General features: G+C 40.4%; 1 protein-coding gene across 1 annotated transcript in view; it reads left to right on the top strand.

Annotated features, from left to right (window-relative positions):
* LOC134651210 (unconventional myosin-XV) overlaps window positions 1–16347 on the top strand; it is a 127588-nt gene extending 111241 nt beyond the window's left edge. Inside the window, exons 24-32 of the mRNA XM_063506279.1 lie at window positions 7652–7910; window positions 9112–9266; window positions 9753–9891; window positions 11049–11177; window positions 12413–12637; window positions 12878–13156; window positions 14257–14442; window positions 15597–15750; window positions 16212–16347. Of these exons, the coding sequence (XP_063362349.1) occupies window positions 7652–7910; window positions 9112–9266; window positions 9753–9891; window positions 11049–11177; window positions 12413–12637; window positions 12878–13156; window positions 14257–14442; window positions 15597–15750; window positions 16212–16225 (1540 nt within the window). The 3' untranslated portion in view covers window positions 16226–16347. The remainder of the gene's footprint in view (window positions 1–7651; window positions 7911–9111; window positions 9267–9752; window positions 9892–11048; window positions 11178–12412; window positions 12638–12877; window positions 13157–14256; window positions 14443–15596; window positions 15751–16211) is intronic.
* Window positions 16348–21883: the final 5536 nt, after the last annotated feature.

Consider the following 21883-nt stretch of genomic DNA (forward strand, 5'->3'; position numbering starts at 1 on the left):
TATGACATAGATTTCAGTTATCCTGAAATATTTTGATTTTTCAGTCTTGTCCAAAACTGACTGACGAAGGAAAGACATTACATACAGTAATTAAATAGTGCGTATATAATATATATTACGACAGTTTATTATACATTATTATATGTTTATATCATAGATATGTTTATAAGTACCCCGACAAAGCGCGTCGTGTCTAATTGCCCGTCGTTTCCACGACTATTTACATTGAATGCGTCGCTATACTGCTCGCTCTAGGAATGTACACTCTACTCGCGTTTTTGCGACTGCTGTTTCTCTTTCAGGGTTGTGGTTGATTAAATTTAAACATTATAGGACATTCTACACATATTGACTAAGCCCTACGGTAAGCTCAAGAGGACTTGTGTTGTGATTACTTAGACAACGATATATATAATTAATGTACCTATACTTAAATACGTAGAAAACATCCAGGACTCGGTAACAAACATCCGTGCTCATCACACAAATAACTGCCTATACCGGGATCCGAACCAAGGACCATCGGCTTCATAGGCAGCGTCACTACCGACTCGACTATAGGCAAGACAGGTCGTCAAAACACAGGTTGTTGGCGTTTTGTGTCTTGCAATCAGAAAATTATACTTCGGCAGGTGTAGGTTAGTGACGTAGCAGTTTATTATGCTGACTGTTGACTTCAACAGAAACGAAACTACTCCTTCTGTTCCTAAAGCGAAGTCTTACTCTTGGAAAACATCATCTTGTCCAAGTCATATCGATAAAATAGGTGAGCAATCGCCGATTGCTATGGATCTTCTTTTTCGTACTGATTAATTTTCTCAGATTACCCATCGAAGACTAATTATAAAAAAAGGTTCGAATCCAACAGTGATATCATCTCAATTTATACAAATAGCGTAATTTTCGTGACACATGAAGCAACCCATTCATACAAGTCACATCAAATCATTTGTCAGATCGAAACCAAGATTAGCCAACATAACAATTCACTGGCCCACAGTAGCCGACGTACGGGCACATCTACTGACCTAATTGTACAAAATGCTACGTTTTTCGTAATGAGAATCTTGAGCAACAGTTTTGTCAGCTGCATTGAAACGAAAAGACAATGCGCCATAAAAACGTTTCGGAAAAACTGCGGCGGCAGCCCTGGTTAGTTGTGCGTGGAACATCATTCGGGTGGAACGTGGTGCTCCCGAGGTCGTCGAGGGACAGTCGCGGGGCGCCCACCATGCCGTGCGCAGCGCTCTGCAGGCTGAAGCACTACATGCAAGTATCCCGACACTCCTGCTACCCTGGTACCTACTCTCCAGTGCCGATATTCGTACGTCAGTTTCCTAACGCGAGTGTTCGAGCATGAATCGCGTGAACGTCGAGTGTACGCTTTCCCTCCATCAAATCGTTCTTTTACCGAGTGTTTATTTTGTGATATAAGTTTTTTGGTAAAAAGGTGTCCGCATTTATGAGCGATTTTCATGGATTAGTTCGGCAAGTGTTACGTCCGTGTCCGGCAAACAAATTAGTAAAACACAGTCGTATTTACAATAAAATACACCTCCTAGCGACTAGTTAAAGTGTATAGGGAACATAAACGACCGTGATACTGATAAAGACTTTTTAGGATAATTTTTAAACACTAGAATGCATTTTTAGTGTCATTAAACCTTATGTAAACAACCTGAAGTAAAAGTTTCTTAATTATTGTTTTAGCAACTTTAATTGCTTTGTCCTAACGCGGAGTCCGTCGGATCTGTAATTATTGTAATTAATCAAGCAATTAGCGTAACGTAAAGACGACACCGACCGATTATCGAGCAACGTTGCGTGAACATTTGACGATTCAATTGCAAAAGGCGCGTCACAGCGGTGCCTTCCGGTGTTCGAAAGGCTGAATACAAAGAGAAATTTCTTCCTAACATATATGTGCGAATAAATCATAAGTCATGACTGGCCTGAGAATATCAAAGAATGAACCACTTTAGATAAACCTCGACTGTAGCTTCTGCTTAACTTTACGGCGAGTTTATTGAGATGTAGACTTGGAACTGTATCATTTTCATACATTGTGTTTTTGTAGGTATCTATTTAAAAAGCTTTATATAGTTTAATACCGCTACGCTACGCCTATCTTCGCACGGGTTAATTATATACAATAACCATTCTCGGATATGAATCGTATCGGTGAAAACCGGAACAAGTTCGATTCAATGAATTATCCGGCATAGATACCTAGGTGCGGCAGAAAACTAAAAGCATTGATAACAGTTCACGCAAGTCAGAAAAAGGAATAAGGAAGTCCGTAATACATCGCGCAATCACTAAAGACTGAACTAAAACAAACGTTTGAAAGCCGAAATGAAATGCAAAATTATTCGTATCGTAATCCGTAATCGCTTCCCCGGTTCGATACTTTCCCCGATTGATGCGAGCGAAGTATCGATGATTGCGAACAGTCGCGCGATGTCGGCGGTGTCGAGCGGTGATCGGTCGGCGGACACCGAGCAGGACATCTCGGTGGACAGCCTGTCGTCCAGCGAGGGTAGCGAGGTGCCGCAGGAAACCAGCGACGATGAGCTGGCCACCAGCATCCTGTGAGATCCTTAGTCATATCCGTGTTGTGTAGTGGAAGTGTTGTGTTAACTGTTAAAATGCAGTAAACAAAGCCCCGATGACGTGTATGTTTGCCAATATTCGGATAATAATAAAAAATACGGTCGAATTGATAACCTCCTCCTATTTTGAAGTCGGTTAAAAAAGAGCCTACATGTTGTTTTACTGATGATATGATAGGCAGCACGTTATTTTTTTCCACGCGTTTTGTTTTAGCGATGTTTGTTGACGTTTATGAAAACTGCAGCATTACTCAATAACCGCTATAGAGTAGGTACCCGCAACAATGCGACTGCGTGAATTTGCATCGAATGCGCGTGCGCTTCCTGTTGGCTTTGTTAACTTTGTCTGCGTTTTTGTAATGTCGACAACGATACCTAGGTGTTCTCTAGGTATTATTAATAATTTGAAGCCACGAATAAGTCAGAGTAAGTAATAGAGTACACTATTGGTAGGATTGGCTTTATTCGTGATATTCTCTCTGCTTTGCCTTGAGGTTGACTGGTAGAGAATGCTTTTGGCATTAAGATGCCTTTTGTACGATAAGTTTACTTTTGTGCAATAAAGTTTAAATAAATAAATAGAGTCGGGCCAAGCTAACTCTGAATGACATTTACAATGACAAAGTGTGATCATTAATGTCAAATTTCTATGAAAATGTGGCGGTTGTAACGACACTCCCTCACTTTGTTCTGTTCGAGTCGGTGCAAAGTTAAGCATAGACGTAGTCTAGGTATCTGGACCAATAATCAATAGGTAATGTTGCTAATAGCTATGTATTTACTGAAACAGTTTCCTTGTATTGAACGAAGGAGGAACCTAATAAGGCTGCGTTTCCACCAGAGATTCTGCGAGGATGCGTACCGAAGGATGTGTTTGTTTGTTAAAAACCAATAGAATCACTTAATTTTCCTATCCTAGCTTAGCGCAGTTCTAAGCGGCAATTGGTTCTTCTTAAAAAACATCCCTGGCTAAGCATTCTTGCATATCGTTGGTGGAAACGCTATTCTCCATTGAAGCCGATATAATTGGACTGTGAGAGATTTTAAAATTGTTAAGTGACTTAACTCAAATTTTGCCCCTATTTTGCACACTCTCATAGATACCTGAGGCATATTACGAAATAAATGTGTATCATATAAATTCCACTTGGGTAGGAAAGATATGTGCCTAGTTGCATACTTAAAAGATAATTATGTATCCATAGATCTAGAGTACCTACCTACAGGTTGAAATACGTATTTGGGTTGACTCCAATATCGCTTCGAACCCCCTAAAACACAAGGTAGAGTAAAATAATAATGTACCTAAATTAGTTAAAGTTTTAGGTAGGTACTTACCCTGTTTGTGCATGTTGAAATTAAAACTTTACGACATTAAACACATTTTACGTCATCGACGTGTAATAAGGAATAATTTTATAGTTATTAGATAATAATATAAAACGTAGGATATCTGAGCATTATGCAACACGAAAACTAAAAATAAAACTCATAACACTCGCGAAATGGATCTAGTTCAAAAAGATAATAAAAATAACACATCGGAAGACAAATTTAACATTTAATTTGCAAGTCATAATATTAACGAGATTCATTAGTTTGCAGAGGTTTTGCATAATTGATATGTCAATGTAGGTAGGTTTATTCCTTGACATTTGGGTTAAAAAACGTAATGTATTGCATAGCCTTAATAGCTGGTGTCACGAAAACTACATTACATACATATTTATATACACATTAAGGTATCTTAGTTTGTTGCCATTCAATTTAATTTACATGGTTTAGATGCAGCATCAAAATGATCACGAACTCTACATATGTAACATTACATAATATAGCTAGAGTTAAAATACCATATACAGGGTACACGGAAAGAACATGTCCAGTTACTTTATCGGAAAATGAGATTTTTATCTCAAATATTAACTATAAGTTATACATATTTTTTGGTACCACCTGTATAATACATGTAACACAACTTTTAGTTTAGTTAAAAAAAAACCTGGTCACGGAATTAACATACATTTTGACATTGTTCCAAATTTTAAAATCGCGATTACTCAAAATGTTACTAAATGTGTAGTCAACATGTTCTTTCCATGTACCCTTCATATGTAATAATATGAATGTCAATAATTTTTAAGAAAAAAAAACCGACTTCTATGCGGCCCGGTGAAAGATTATTGTAGATGGTGCGCTATGTAGAAAAGGAGGTAAAACCACCCACTTTTCTAGTAGCATTTTGTTTCTGTAAGGCTCGCAGTTCTAACCTAACCTAACCTACTTTTGTTCGGTTCTGTGAGGATAGCAGTTCAAACCTAACCTAACCCACTTAACGGCGCATACCGCATACGGTGCGGTGTACGGGGGTTTGAGCGGGAGGGGTTTGGCCTCATCATACTTTATACCTACCATTTTATGGTAGGTAATCATAGTGGTTTATTTAGTTTAGGTATCATAGTATCATAGTATATAGGTATTTGTATATAGTTAGTAGTAGATCATTTTGTATATTATACTAACATTAGCCTTAAGATAGATACTGTCACTAACACATTGAATTGATCCAAGTTGGTCGCAAATAAATGAATTTATTATTTATTATTATTATAGTGGTTTTCCGGGTCAAGGTCCGGGTCTGAGTCCGAGTCCTGGTCCGAGTCCGGGTCCGAGTTCGGGTCCGAGTCCGGGTCCGAGTCCGGGTCTGAGTCCAGGTCCGAGTCCGAGTCCAGGTCCGGGTCCGGGTCCGAACCGGATCCGGGTACGAGTCCGGATCTGGATCCGAGTCCGGGTCCCAGTCCAAGTCAAAGTCGAAATTCGAAATCACCAAACGTGTACTATGCGTCGTTGAAGAGTTCTGTTCTGATCATCATCAGCAGTTCCAGTTCATCAAATGCGACAGTTTTTAATGTAAATGCTTTATTTTATGATGAAAATACAGAAAATTCTATACGTGTGCCTTTAAGATTTGAGGAGTTCCCTCGATTCCTCATGGATCCCATGTTCAGAACTTGAGCTTGACATAAATATGGCTTAAAAACCTAACTTGCTTAACAAACATAGCGAAGAGGAAAAATCGCCAAACGCGAGATATGCGTCGTTAAAGAGTTTCGTTCTGGTCATCATCAGCAGTTACACTTCCTCAAATGTTACTTTTTTTGAATGTATATGCTTGATTTGTTGATAAAAACACAACAATCACTATATGTGTGCCTTTAAGATTTGAGGAGTTCCCTCGATTCCTTATGGATCCCATCATCAGAACTCGAGCTTGACAGAAATGTGGCTTAAAAACTAAACTTGCTTAACAAACATAACACACCTTATGTGTATAATTGCATGAATTCTATAGTAATTTAAATTGTATTTTTTCCCTTATTTTCTCGTAATGCATGTTAATTATAAGATGTAATTATTTTTGAAAAGATGTGTCCCGCCGAGTTTGTTGCCGGTCCCATATTGGGATACCCTCCTCCAATTGAGGGGGGATTTAAATCTTCTCGGGGCAGAGGTGTAGGGTTGGAGCCGGTCTACCTAGCTTTATTTGACGTTCATAAGCGCATTGTAATTATGCCTACTTGAATAAACTATCTTTTATCTTTATCTTATCTTAACGAAGAGGACAAATCGCCAAACGTGAACTATGGGTCGTTGAAGAGTTCTGTTCTGATCATCATCAGCAGTTCCACTTCATCAAATGCGACAGTTTTTAATAAAAATGCTTGATTTTCTGATGAAAATACAAAAATCTCTATACGCACGCCTTTAAGATTTGAGGAGTTCCCTCGATTCCTCATGGATCCCATCATCAGAACTCGCGCTTGACAAAAATGTGGCTTAAAAACTTAACTTGCTTAAGAAACATAACGAAGAGGACAAATCGCCAAACGTGAACTATGCGTCGTTGAAGAGTTCCATTCTGATCATCATCAGCAGTTCCACTTCATCAAATGTCACGTTTTTGAATGTATATGCTTGATTTGTTGATAAAAACACAAAAATCACTATATGTATGCCTTTAAGATTTGAGGAGTTCCCTCGATTCCTCATGGATCCCATCATCAGAACTGGGTTTTGACAAAAACGGGACCAATCTGTATGCATATACATACAATCAAAAAAAGAATTTTCAAAATCGGTCCAGTAATGACGGAGATATGGAGTAACAAACATAAAAAAAAAAAAAAAAAAAACAAACCGAATTGATAACCTCCTTCTTTGAGATTTGGAAGTCGGTTAATAAAACTATTTTGTAAGGCGTTTATTGGTTTTGAGTAGGATAGGTACCTACCTACTATCTAAATGGAATGGAGTGTCAAAAGATAATTACTTTAAACGGAAACGAATGATGGGCGGTGAAATTTAACTGCGTAATCTACGTATGCTATGAATATTTTAAAAAATACATTAAATCACAATCCGGACGTAACATATAAAAGGCAATACGTACCGATGTTTTATCGTCCATAACGCACGCCCAAATCGGCTATTAGTTTAAGTAATAATAAGAAAGCGAGTACTTCATCCGTTTGAATGTCGAAAACGGCAAATGCTACACGCTTGTATTGAGACATAATTGCATTGTAGGTGCAATATTAAGATTAATATGACCTGACAGATGTCAGGTGTGTTGGTTGGTGGTGTAGTGCGTTCCTATTTATAATCCTGAAGAATGTTTAAATTACGTTCCGCTTCTAGGTAAACTATGTATAATACATATGAGGAGGCACAAATTTGAAGTTATTATTATGCTTAAGGTGTGACAACGACAAATTATCACAGATCATAATTGCTTTTGGTAGAAGAACTGCAAAATGTTAACCGATTATGTTATTCTCCTCTGAAATCGAAAAGTTTTGCCCACGTTTTTAACACTCGGGACTTTTGTCTTTGCTCCACAATCCACAACCACATCCAACAAACACAATTTAGTTTTTTTTGTACCTAATTTGCAAAATGTCTAAATCAGCAATATCTTATACAGCTGTTTATTTGCGCTGTCGTATTTCGAGGTTCAGACTATTTTCTTTCCTTTTCAGACTAGAAATCCTCAAAGCCGACTCATCACTCAAGAGCAAAGCAAAGCGCAACGAATGGACCTGGAAGGCGCAGACCGACGTGGTGAAATGGCAGGCGACGGCGCTGCGTGCGCCGCTGCTGCGCCTGCCACCGGCGCTCGCGCCACCGGCCTTGGAGTGCTTCACGTGTGTGCGGGCTTACTGCGGGGACTTGAACGCGAATGAAAGGGCTATGCACCAGGATTTGACTGAAGTTAAATGCGTCTACACAGTGCTGATGGTGAGTTCTAAAATACTTCGTTTATGCTACTTGGTTGCCGTGGCTTTTTCGCCTGACGCTCACGATAGCGCCGCCCGAGTTCAAGTGCTCATGTGTGCGGGCTTATTGTGGGGACTTAAACGCGAACTAGAGGGCTATGCACCAGGGTTTTACTGATGTTAAATAGTGTTTATGGTGATTACTGAATTGAGGTGATCAAAAATATCTGAACACGCACTCTAACGCCTTTAATGTACTCGTATAACCCCTTAACAGCATACATTCTTGTCAACACTAGCAGGTATGTATAATTAAGCAGATATTCTTGCTAATCAAAATAAATGTCTGATTTAAAGTTCAAGTACGCCGTCATTGAGGAAGTGTTCACATCCACACCTCACTGATTCTGCGAGAAACATTTCTTGAATTTAAATACAAATCAACATTATTGCTCTTTGTTCACGTGGGACTCTGTGCCCGAGTGTTAGACTAATTGTTGAGTACTTCCATCATGAGATTCGTGAGGAATACGCGTTTGTAATTTTATAGCCTTTTGTATTATCAAATACCACAACTCTGTCAACTTAAGGAACAATACTACAAAACTTACACGCTGCAAATTTTTATAATGCCAAGCTTTTTATTTTTATCAATAAATAAAGGTAACTAACCAAGCCACAAAGGTAACTAACTAATTAGCGAAAGACATGATACTTTTACACTTAATGGGTAAAAGTGCATCTTAGGTACTAAATTATCTGATTTCCTGATCAAAGTAGCCGAGGCAGCTGGAGTGTACGTTCACTAACTGGAGTCTTGTCGATTAAATTGACGATCCTTGGGGAAGATCTATGTTGTATGTACAGAGTCAGACAGATACTTGTTGCTCTTTCAACCATGTATCACAATTAGTTGAGGCATTTTTTATTTGTTTCTCTATGGTTGAGGCTAATTAAGCGCAAACTCTTATTAAGCACTGTAGGTCTCAGTTCTCATCATTATTTCCTCCTAATCCTACGTAAGTTGTCAGTCGTAGATTTTATTCTGATAACTTTTGTCCACATATTAACTTAATTAAATTAAATTAAAATATTCCTTTAATTCAGGCCTGTGGCCCATAAATGTTGAGTTAATATGTGTTCGAAACGCAAAACTTTCGTCCAGTCTATTTCGCTAAGTCGCTAGGATATCTGATATACAATAACACTATTTTTTTATGCAGCACTGCCATTCAGTACCAGAACTTCGCGACGAGGTGTACTGTCAGCTAATGAAGCAAACCACCTCTAACCGGTCCGCGGCGCCCGACTCCTGCCAGCGCGCCTGGCGGCTCATGTCCATCCTGGCCGCCTACTTCACCTGCTCTGATACTTTAAGGTCTTTATCCTTTTTTTACAGTCTCTTTAGAACTAAATATGTGTAAAGTGAAGGTGGAACATTCAGTAGCACTAACGAAGGACGACACCTACACGACGACGCCTCAACCAACTAGATAAAACGAGGAAGATTGTTGTTTCGAATTGGAACGATTGGAATGCAAAGAAGACATGTGACTATACATAAGTGCCATAAATTTGTGTTTTGTACAATAAAGAGTTTATACATACATACATACATAAGTTAACTATACATACAATATATAAGTTGATAATGATAATTAAAGTGGGCTGATAATGAGGGCTGTTTTAACCTATGAGGAGCAGGTCGCAGGGGACAAGAGAGTTTGGGGGCCAAGATAGATAGCCCTTCCGGGTCCCGTGTGCACTTATGGTTAAAACTGAAATTGTTACGAATCTGGATTGTCTAAATACATATTAGTTTACTGACTTAGACAATAGCAATAATGCTAAATCATTTTTCCAGGCCGTTCCTAGTGGAATACCTGTCAGCCGCGGCGGCGGACCGGCGGCGGCCGTGCCAAGGCACTGCAGCTGTGTGCCTCGCTAACCTGAGGAAGACGCTCCGCTGCGGTGGACGCAAGAATGTACCTAGTGTTGAGGAGGTAAGGACACATTTCCCTGTGTAACATTAAATTAAAATTTAAATAAATTTTAAATTGGTTTCCCAGAGCTAAAGTGTCATTCAATAGAACTTGCTATGTAAACAAACCGCCATACTAAAATTGACACTGAATGTCAATTTACTACTAACTTTTGTTTACATAGTTAGCAAGTTCTATTGAATGACACTTTACCTACACTTTTCCAAAGTAAAGAAAGCCAAACCAACTCATGAGAGTCATTGATTACCTGATATACTCATGTCACGTGTCCATAAATACAGTGTTTTTAGGATTTTGAACTTTATTTGGTTAACCCAATGATTTATAACTCAAGATAGGTTATTGGCAAGGTGCGCAGTCGGTGGAGGGGGAAGTGGCGCTGATCGTCACAAACACAGGTAATCTTATGGAATGTCTGACATTAGTACTAGCGGCAGCCGCTTGAACTAATTTTACTCCATAAGATTTAACGTAGAAAGTCTGCCAAAATGAGGGCAGCACCAGTCGTGCACCTAGCGAATAGGCGTTCCAAAATTGAAGCGCTTACCTTGTGACAAATTGGACAAGTTGCCTGTAGTCGCGGCTGGACAAGCGAGAAATGTGCACGTGCTAACGAGCTCCCGTACACCGAAAGAGAAAGAGACGACCTTATGTTTAACAGCGAGTGTGAGAAAGATGGATGAAATGAGAAAATTAATTAAAATAAAAGATTTCTTCGTAGGCACAGAAATAAATATGGAAGTATTTTTTGTGCTTCTCAAGTATGAGTATAACCTATCTATGGTTATATAATATCTTTGATTTTGGGGTAAAAAATGGAATCTAAAAAACAGTCACGGTCATAATCGAATCAGTTTATTCTTTTAAAAGTGATAAAATTCGTTACGATCCTAGAAATGTGTCCGCGCGAACGTTCACTACGAAACAGGTCGAAACCTGCACGACGCGCACCTGCAAAACTCAAAATATAGGTATAGTTCCGCCGGCCGAATATCCGGCGGCCGGATACCGGATATTCGGCCAGTGTCCAGGCCGGATATCCGGTATCCGGCCAAACAACTATCCGTTGCATCTCTAGTTTTTAGGATTTTGAACTTTATTTGGTTAACCTAACGTGTGTATCACATTGCCTCCCTGATTACTCATGACCTTCGCAGGTGACAGCGGTGTCGGCGGGGCGGTCAGCGCGGCGGCAGCTGTACCGGCTGCCGGGCGGCGCCGAGCGCGTCGTCAACACGCGCTGCGCTACCGTCGTGCGAGACATCGTCGACGAGCTCTGCGAGCTGGTACGTATACTTTGTAGCTTTCTAGTAGAGCCCGAAGGCTTATCCTATTGTCTATTGTTCAAGTAAAACCGCACGTGCTACTTACCTGCAAAAAAGGGTCCTAATTATTCTATTTGGCACCTGAGCGCGGGCTAGTCCAACGCTCAAAAAACCAGTGTAGGTGCGCTCTCCGATAACGCGCCTTTGTTACGCATCTCGATGACACATTTTAGACTGGTTCTGTAGCGTTCGACTCGCCGGCACTCAGTAACCGAAGTACCGATTTTTTATGCAGGTGGTTGTGGCACGTGGCACGAGCGGTTTTACTTAACAATAGACAATAGGATTAGCCTTCGGGCTCTATTAGAAAGCTACAAACTATACTATATACGTGAAAATGCATTTCTCACAACCCAGTTTCCTAATGTAAGTCTGTTGTTGTTTGTTTTTAAAGTTAAAGGGTCGATGTGTTGAATGACTTCGAGAAAAGAATAGCTAGGAGAGCACTGGCAGGGTCGCCGTATGAGGATGAGAGTAGGTAAACAACTGAACAGTATGGGAGTATATAAATGTATTCTGCTCTTAGTGTAAGACCTGAGTGGACGCTCGAGTTGGGCGTGCAGCGGGGCGGGGCGTGCGGCGTGCATGTTAAACAAATGCAAACGTATAGGAGCGGCCTTAGTGCACGCTGCTCAAATTACTTGTGAGTCCGACGCCACGCTGCACGCCCCGCCGAACGCTCCGCCTCGAGCGTCCACTCAGGCCTTACACTAAGACAACACAAATATACTCATTATTAAATTATACAACGGGACTTAATCGCGTATCTAAGTTTTAAGATTTACCTCCGACGTTACGCCGTTACGTCCTTAGATACGCGATTAAGTCCCGTTGTATAATTTAATAATGTGTAAAAATCGTGAAAGTTTAAATCAGTGTTATACAAATATACTCGTAGTACAGAATAAATAATAGTACTAGGTACAGAAGATTCACTCTCTAACAAAACGCGTCTATTACGACAGATATGACTGCTAGGTGACGCAAGCGACTGCAGGCGTCCGTTCCGTAGTGGTTCGCGACAACTACTATGGCTAGACACCAAAATTGGTATGGCCGCATGTACTTGTAGCAACGCGACGAAATCGCAGAGTGAGCCACGCCTGCCTATATGCAAAACACGGAGAGGATGTGACATGTATAGAGCACAATAAGTACATTAAAAGAAATCTATTAAAATGTGTCTCTAATTTCAGATTGGCGTGACAAGCGAGGCAGAGCGTCAAGAGTTCTCCCTGTACTGCATCGTGGCCGGCGACGCGCTCACCATGCCCCTCGCGGGCGACGAGTACGTGCTCGACGTGACCACGGAGCTGCAGCGAGCTCACCATCCCTTCTACCTCATCTTCTGCCGCTCCGTGTGGCACCACCCGCTCAGATCAGACGCGCCTCCGCTATACACTGAGGTGTTGTTCAACCAGGTGAGTTCCTACGGCGTACGATGCCGCTATCAGGGTAGTTCACATTTCATACTACTTCAGTGATAGATATGTCCTACACAGAATTATTCCGTGTAAATCTTTATACAAACTGTTATTTTGACATCGCTGCCCATACTAGACTACATGCGATTATACTACAGATAGATACTACATGCGATTATTGCGAGATTATATTCCGAATCATAGCTACATGTCTACAACCTACAATTGAATCTGCAGGTGGCTCCAGATTACCTCGAAGGCCTACTGCTAGTGCTCCCCGGCGGCGCGGCGCCGGCCGCCGGGGTGCTGCGCGACGTGGCGCTAGTAGCGGCCTTACTTCACCGCGCGGCGGGGCTGGGCGAGGCGCCGCACGCGCGGGACCTGAAGTTCCTGCTGCCCAAGCCGCTGCTGGCGCTCCGGGAGCCCCGCCCGGCCAAGTGGGCCGCCTGGGTGGCGCAGGAGTGGCCGGCGGCGCGCGCGCTCTCACCGGCCGCCGCCAAGTCTAAAGTGCTACAGGTAATGCCGGAACCACACTTCGCTATGCGTTATTTGTTATGCGCGTTATTCGGCCGCATACGACGAAGTGTGGAGGGTTCATTCGTCTATATTTGCTATATTTGCCCGCATAACGCATAAGCGCGAATAGCAAATACGCCTATCCGTCCACCTGTCGGTTTTTTGACACACTTCAAAGGACACGAATAAGCCGAATATGCGTCTCGACTGCCCACACTTCGTTCACTCATTCACTCGCTTACGCTGTTCAAAGTCAAAACGCACCACATATGTTTGGCACACCGGCACCAAGGTTGGCACACCGGCACGAAGTGTGGTTGCCGTGTTTGTTGTTCGCTCACATAACAAATATTTGAGCGAATACAGTGTAGTCGCATAAAAAATAACGCATAGCGAAGTGTGGTTCCGGCATAACACGAGTGTTCTCAACTGGCTGCAGTATTTATACCCACTGTGCAGTTAGCCCCCGAGACGTCGCACGCCCGGGACAGAACAGGCGGTCTAGCCAAGGTGACAATCGCTTGAGCTTCGCCATCGATACGCTTTGTGTCTCTCTATCACTCTTCCATATAAGTGTGACAGTGACAGTTGCGTTTCGTTCGCTACGGAACGTTAGCGATTGGCATGTTGTCTACGGAGCCAGTATTTCCGTCCAAACCAATGCTGTTACTAACTAGCTCGAATTATCGAGTAAATAACTTGAGCTGGTGACGTTTACGGCGGTTATTCTCCCTGGTTTTCAATTCTAGTAATTTAACTTACAGTGCACTGGCGTAGTATAATTTTTCCTACACCATAGAGAAATAAGTAAGACAAGAGTGCTCACTCCATACATCAGTTCAGACTATTAATTTCAGTGTCTACATCTAGCATCAAGTAGCGGAACTATCAGTACTGCTACATCTATTGTCAAGTAGCAGTACTGAGAGTTCCGCTACTCGATGCTAGATGCTAATAGTCTTTTTGGTACTACAACTGATGTATGGAGTGAGCACTCTATGTATTTTTTTCTCTATGCCTACACTTAAATTATGCTACTAAAATGAATCAAAATTGTTTTTTTCAACGTGAATAAATTGTGAATGTAATATTTTCCCCAGGTCCTGTCCCGCTGGCCGCTATTCGGGTCGTCGTTCTTCGCGGTCCGGCGCGTCGGCGGCGGCGCGCCCAGCGAGTGGCGCGAGCACGTGCTGGCGCTCAACCGGCGCGGCGTGCACCTGCTGGACGCGCACACGCACGACACCGACACGCACTGGCCCTACGCCGATCTCATCTCCACCAGAAAGGTTTGAAATGAAATGAAATGAAAATGCTTTATTGCCACAAAAAAAGTACAAAATATAAACTAACTTAAACTAACTATTCTAATAATATTAAGTATAAGTTATAATTATTTCTAAATGATGTGGCAAACGGTTTTGGCGTCAGCATGATGCTGAAAATGCCCACCCACATGGGTGACACTTCAGCGCTGTTTTTCAGCCAGAACCAAATTCCCTTCGCACCTCCACAAATCAATTATATGTAAACCGCGTTTTAACATCAACATGTCTTAAACTAAATTAAAGTGAACGAAAGAGTGGAAAATATAGTACTTTAACCAGGTGATTTAGCCAGATACTTATTTTATTTATCTTAGGTTCGCCGCTTCAGCCTGTTTGTTAAATAGTAATATTTTGCATTGTTTTTTAAAGGTGAGCAAGCAGCTTTTTTGCCTAATTGGAGGTTTGTCACACTCGTATAATTTATTCACAAACAATCCAACCTCTAGACATAGCATAGTCGCGCTACCCCCTCTGCCACACATACGGTAGCGTTACTCCATCTTCGAGTCAATCCCGTGCCGTGATTGGTCCGTGTCTTTGAACGGACCAATCACGGCACGGGATTCGCTCACCTCGTCCCCCCGCACCCCCGTATTTTTGGCAGCATCGGTTTCATGAAAGAATTGGCCAAGCTCAGTCTAGAGGTTGGATTGTCAGTGGATTTATTTCTAGACGAAATCGAAGATCGAACGATAAGAGTTATGGCCTTACTAGACGTATATCGAAATATCTTCGTCGAAATATCGGGGGCTCGAAAACAATACAAAAGGTTATCACGGTTCATATCCCGGTCGATATAAGTCTAGTGAAACTAACCGTTCACCATTCATCATTCAAAACTGTTAAGAGTTATGGCATCAATTATAATCTCGTACTTGCGTACACGCAATTTCAAGGCGTGAAGCAACTAGTCTTTTGTTTTAGGATATAACGAACGCTTGAGCCATAAAGAGTAGGCGCTTGACTCGACCGATGCTCAGAGTAGTTGGGTTGAAGTTTGGGCGGCAATGAGTAGCTTCGCCGATGGAACTTGACAACCCTATAGCGTCGAAATAAAACATGCTTTCCTGTATTATTTTTGTTCATTTTTGCTAAATGTTTATAATTATTACCAGGTCCGGTCTGAAGACGGCACACTGTTCCTGGACGTGAAGTGCGGCTCGCTTTTGCAACAGCGGGTGACCCGGCTGCAAGCCGAGCAGGCGCACGAGGTGGCGCGGCTGGTGCGGCAGTACGTGCAGCTGCAGAGGGACCACAGGCACCACGACGGTTGGTCACCAATTTCATGTGTAACTTATAGATGGTCAACCAAATCTTGTCAGTAAAAAAAGGCGCGAAATTCAAATTTTCTATGGGACGATATCCCTTCGCGCCTACATTTTTCAAATTGCTTTTTCTACTGACAAGATGTGCTTGACCAATTATATCTATAGTTGGTCAAACCAATTTGTCAGTAAAAAAAACTATACTCATCCTTTTCTTTTGGGTGCTATATACTACTAGTGTAAGAAAAAGATATAGAGTATGATTCTCTGTCTATGTTTGAAATGAGACAGTCCTTTGACAAACTATACACACATACCACATAAACCCTCTATTTAACTCGCACTTGTGTTTTAATACCTTTCATTATGTAGCACTCACATAAACTACTATCACTATATTAGCACACCAGCAGTAGTCGTCGTAAATTGCTAATGCTCGAAACCTAATCATCTGTTTTGTTCCAGGTTTCAACACATGAGGCAGTTAGACGAAGCATGTAATAAACGGACTCAAGTAATTAAGTGCAGTGTGTATAATATTTCCAGTAATTATATTACAAACCAATGCATAATATACAATGCATAATGCTCACCCAACATTTCCGTCCTTATGAAGATCTGAACATCTTAATGTTATAAGTATTGAGGATAGTGTTTTATTTTTATATATTTCGTCAGCCGCAATGCATGATCGATCAGAATCTCGAAATAATTTTACATTTAAAGACTTTCGACGTGTTTGTATATTATTGCCTTATTTCAATGTAAAGCTCAAGTTGCTGGCGTGAATTAATCCATGCGTACGTCAAAATCAGACATAGAACATGTTGATTTGACAAGACAGTGATAGATGTAATTCGTTCAGTTCATTTCATTCACGCCAGCTTCGAAGAATCGATCTGTATGTGCTGCGGCCGCCGCGATTGAAATGAGAATAGGATTTTAGCACAAATGTAATGTTTGTTTACTTCACACCAAAACAATTCGACACGTAGATACCTACTTCTATTTTCATTTTAGTCGTATTTAGTAAATATAATTTGCGAGAAGTTTTAAAAGATTTATTAATTTAATTTAGTCAACTTAGGTGAATGTTTTGCATAATCGCATTCTTGTTTAACCACCAATGATACATTAAAGTTTAATATATTTTATTCATACCTTTGTTTTAGCATAATAAAATATTATTGCATGTGTTACATTCCAAGTACATTTCAACATTCCAACACGTGAACAGGGTGATAGTGTCAATCACAAAGTATTCTCAAATATATGTTGTAGATAATTTTATTTGTGTTTTGTTTATGGAATTCGTATTATGTTATATATAGTATCGTTATTTCCATCGACAAAATTTAGAAAACACAGTTTACGAATCTCGAGGTAAAACTAAAACGATCGTATGATATATTTTACCTTCTCTGTCTTCCTCCTGTTATGAAGGTGCTATTTATGAAGTAGTTCTTTAAATATCTGATATGAAATCAACTCGATAATGAAGTAATGTAAGCAATAACTCCTTTTTATATATTTTAGGCCGTTTTAGGGTCGGAGTCATGTATACTTATATTTTAAAATCATTATTTTGTTGTCATTATGTAATATAATTTAAATAAATATTCAAATTATGAGAATGTAATGTAGATACCAATAAAGTAATATTTTGAATATTTGTACTGTTTTTCTTAACTAATATTACTTAACATGTTTCCTATGCATGGCATGTCTGCTCGACATAACTAAATCGGCCGTGTCGCTGCCGTTTGCTGTCGCGGGATGTCGTGACTGCTCCATGCGTCGGGCGAAGCGGTGATTATTTAGATATTAGATAGCTGTTAGTCTTGACCAAAATATTTGCCCGCATGTGATTTTTTATTTCGTGTGCCAATGGGGTTGGCCGGTCGAAGTATTTGGCAGATGGCGCCATCATAGCTTGCCCTGTCAATCCTTAGAACTGTGTCTAATTTTTGTTTTTAAGCCAAATCTCATAGAAAAAGGGGCAAGCTATGATGGCGCCATCTATGCAAACCTTTGACATTTGCCAACCCCATTAGCAGCTATTGCACAACCCTACGCAAGTGACATCCTAAAAGCAAGCCCCAGCTGATGTGCCAAGGCCCCACACGCGTTCCCACGGCGCGTAAAAACTGTCCTTTGTCTACCAGTATGTACCACCAAGGCTTCCTAACTCTGCATAATTATATGCCTCGCCTAGTCGCACTTATGGGAAATATACTTGATAGGTGAGTCATGTCATTAATTATTTGGGACTGCACAGCTGACAGTGTGAGACATAGTGGTTATTAAGTGTCAATAAAAACTAGGGTGTATAGTGTATTACAGTTATTACCACTTGTCCCCGCTCCACGTGACGGCCGCCGTAGGCGCGGACAAATGGTAAACATGATTTATATGAAGCGCCTATATCCATCTGTGCCCAGTAGGGACCAATGTGAATACACCAAAACTGGTACAGTCACAGGTAAGGTAAAGCCTGACCAGTAATATATGATCATTGTCAAGAGGGTGCTGTTATTTTCATGTATAGGGTGACAGTTCAGTATAGTATGAAAAAAATAGTTCCAGTAAAATTCCGCAACATAGCGCGTGATCATATATTCGTGGTCAGGCTTTCGCCACGGACAAATATCAATAATGTCTTTCGACTTCGACTCTTCGACTTAAGTAAGAACATTAATTATTTTTAAAATACACAAAATCGATGTGAATTAAAGCAAAATGAGTGGGAAATCTGCATGCAATGGAATATCGCAGCAGTCAAGCTAGCCTCGATCTTGTGCTCAATAACAATCGCAAACACGTGTGCAAGCGCCGTGCTATGCAAATGTTATACAATTATGACACATTTATTGCATAGTCTGTTTTATAATTTACACATAACATTAACTTTAGTTTACATTAACCTTGGTTAGGACCAGGGATGTTGCGGATGCAGATTTTTTGACATCCGCGGACGCGGATGCGGATGCGGTTATTTAAAGGCTCACATCCGCGGATGCGGATGCGGATGCGGATGTCAAGATTAGGTACTTAGAAGACGTCAAATATTCAATTTCAATTTCAATTTTCAAAATATTACATTTTTAGTATTTTTTTATTTAACCACCAAACTTAATGCAGAAACCTAAACAGGTGCTTTCATAACTTTATGATTGTATGGGACAAATCATACCCCACCCTTTCATCCATACCCCACCAAAAATCAAGGTGGCTCTCCTTCCTAAAATGATCTAAGGGTTCTAAGGACTCATTATGCTAAAAGTTATCTCATCATCATCAAACGCCGTAACTCTAATAGCTGTAACACACATCGTTGTATACTATTCGGTGAGCTTGTGGTCGAAAGTAGGTCTACATTTTATTTTTTTTCTTCACATTTTTTAGAAATAAATATATTGTGTATATTTTTTATAACGAGGAATAGTAGTGCATTTCATGAAATTTTTATTTTTTGTGCATGTATTAAAATAAGAAAAATTTTGGCATTTATTCGGAAAAAAATAAAATAGCAAATTTTTATTTTTTATTTTTGTCTTATTTTTTATATAAAAACCATATAAATTAAATATCAGAAATGAATTTAGCGTCCTTGAGTTACACGAAAATGATACCAAACTTGACCAAATAGCAAAACTTTATTTTTTACAAATTTCGGGGGGCACCGTCCCTGAAGTCAAAATTTTGCATCAAAAATTCGATTGGCTCCCCTTCCTAAATCAATCTGTAAGTCAAAAGGAGCAACTCTGCAAAAGGAAATTCCATCATCATCATTTGCCGTAAATCGCACTTTTTTGTCGTGTGCGCCAGGGACTACGACTTTTCTGGATCTAGACGATTTCGTTATAGGTAATGACGAAATTACCTAGCACTTCGCCGCCGCTAAGACGTTCCTGTACCGACTTGTTCGACATCCGCATCCGCATAAGCTCCGCATCGATTTTATGCGGATGCGGATGCAGATGCGGATGTTGAAAATAATGCGGAAGTTCCGCGGTTGCGGATGCGGATGCGGATGTTCGCAACATCCCTGGTTAGGACCCAAACGAGGCCCAACAAGTCACACAGTAAATCAGCAAGTGCCTACTAACTATGTGCTAACTATTGTTGATAGTGTCCTCGGTCAAACTAAATGACACCAATGCGCCATCTACACTACGCCAAATGTTTTGTGCATGTGCAAAACTGAATTGTCATACGCCAAAACCAGAACTAATAGGAACCGCAAAGTATGTCACATCATGGTCACAGCGCCGTACAGCGCCATCTACTTATATCATTTAACAAATACAAAAGTCGTTTTTTCGATTTTACATCTATGTGCTACGTTGGTAAGAACTGGGTGCCTAGCCAAGGTGACAATCTCTTGCGCTACGACAACGAAACGCTGTGTGTCTATCACTCTTCCATATTAGTGAGACAGTGACAGCTTGCATTTCTTTACGTAGCGTAAACGATTGGCACGTTGGCTATGAACCCAGGTAGGATGTTTAGTGTTTAGTCGGAAATTCCGAGTCATTTTGGGGTCACATTCACACAATCCCCATTGTCTTCGTCTCTTGATTGCCGTCGCTGACCGCTAGGGACGAAAACATTTAGCATCTACGAGTCATAGGTACGCCTTACCTTTTTTAATACCACCTAAGTGTGTGAAACACAAACATATGCAGTTGCTGTAGCCTATTATGACTGCCTCGCTATGGATGTCACATGCGGGTTGTCGATTTATAACCGTTTTCCGAGAACTACCCGTTTTTAACCGACGTACGAAGAAAACACTTTCCACAGTCTGAGTTTCGCAAGAGAAAATTCCGCAAAAACCATTAGGTAAGTACTTACACAGTGCGCGACCAATTAGGTGTAGGTCACACCTTTGTAAAACAGCCTGAAAAGTCGCTGGACATTTTTGTATTATCATTTGACATTTCCATGTATTCAAGCTGCCGTGGTATTGTTACATTAGCTTACGGTGACTAAAATGTACAGGCGAGGTTAAAATTTTTGAATACGGTTTTGTATGGCAAGCAAAGACGAAGACGAACCTAGAATTAACTTGCTATTTTAAGGAGGTTTTATGAAAGGTCCATTCCTTCTATGAAGTCGCTAACCTACTGTTCTTGTACCGTTAGACGTATATATTACTAGCTGTTGCCCGCGACTTCGTACGCGTGGATTTGTATATTGGCGGTTATAAATTCTACATTAGCTTAGAACATTATGCAGCAAAAGATAGCAGTAGGGACGGTTAATCATTTGTTAATTATTATACAACGCATGAGATTTGTCTTTCACAACCTGGCTACAAAGTTTCGAGTCCCTAACTGAATAAAATTGTTCTCGATAATCTCGATATAATCTCTCTCAACCCCCAGAAGATTTTCAAGTCCACTATTTAATAAAACCTACTACCTAACTACCTATTTACGAAGTTTGAAGTTCCTAGCTTTAAATAAAATTTGAACCCTCTACCAAATCTCAACCCCTGTTTATACTTTTAGGGGATGAATTTTTAAAAACGCTGAAATTACTTTTCTTGTATTGTAATAATATGCCTTTATACAACGATTCAAGTCCCGCACTCGAATAAATATTTGGGTTCCATACAAATTTTCGACCCCCTTCACCACCTTGGGGGATGATTTATCAAAGACTCTGAAATTAGTTTTCTTTTCTCTTAATAAAATACCTTCGCTTCGTAGCTTCAAGTTCCTAGCTTTAAATAAAATTATAACCTATACAATCTTTCAACCCCTTTTTAACCCTGTTAGGGGATGAATTTTCAAAAACGCTGAAATTACTTTTCCTGTCTTATAATAATATCCCCATATACAAAGTTTAAAGTCACACACTCACAAAAATATTTGATCTCCATACAAACTTTCAACCCCTTTTTCACCACCTTGGGGGATGAATTTTCGAAAACGCTGAAATTAGTTTTCTTGTTTTTTAATATAATACATTTTTACAAAGTTTCAAATTCCTAGCTTAAACTAAAACTTGAACCCCATACAACCTTTCATCCCCTTTTTAACCCCCTTAGGGGTTGAATTTTTCAAAATCGCTTCTTATCTCTTGTACACTTTATAAATGCAACCTAGTGTGCAAATTTCAACTTTCTA

The sequence above is a fragment of the Cydia amplana genome, chromosome 9 (genome assembly GCF_948474715.1).
Source record: "Cydia amplana chromosome 9, ilCydAmpl1.1, whole genome shotgun sequence".
Taxonomy (NCBI): domain Eukaryota; kingdom Metazoa; phylum Arthropoda; class Insecta; order Lepidoptera; family Tortricidae; genus Cydia; species Cydia amplana.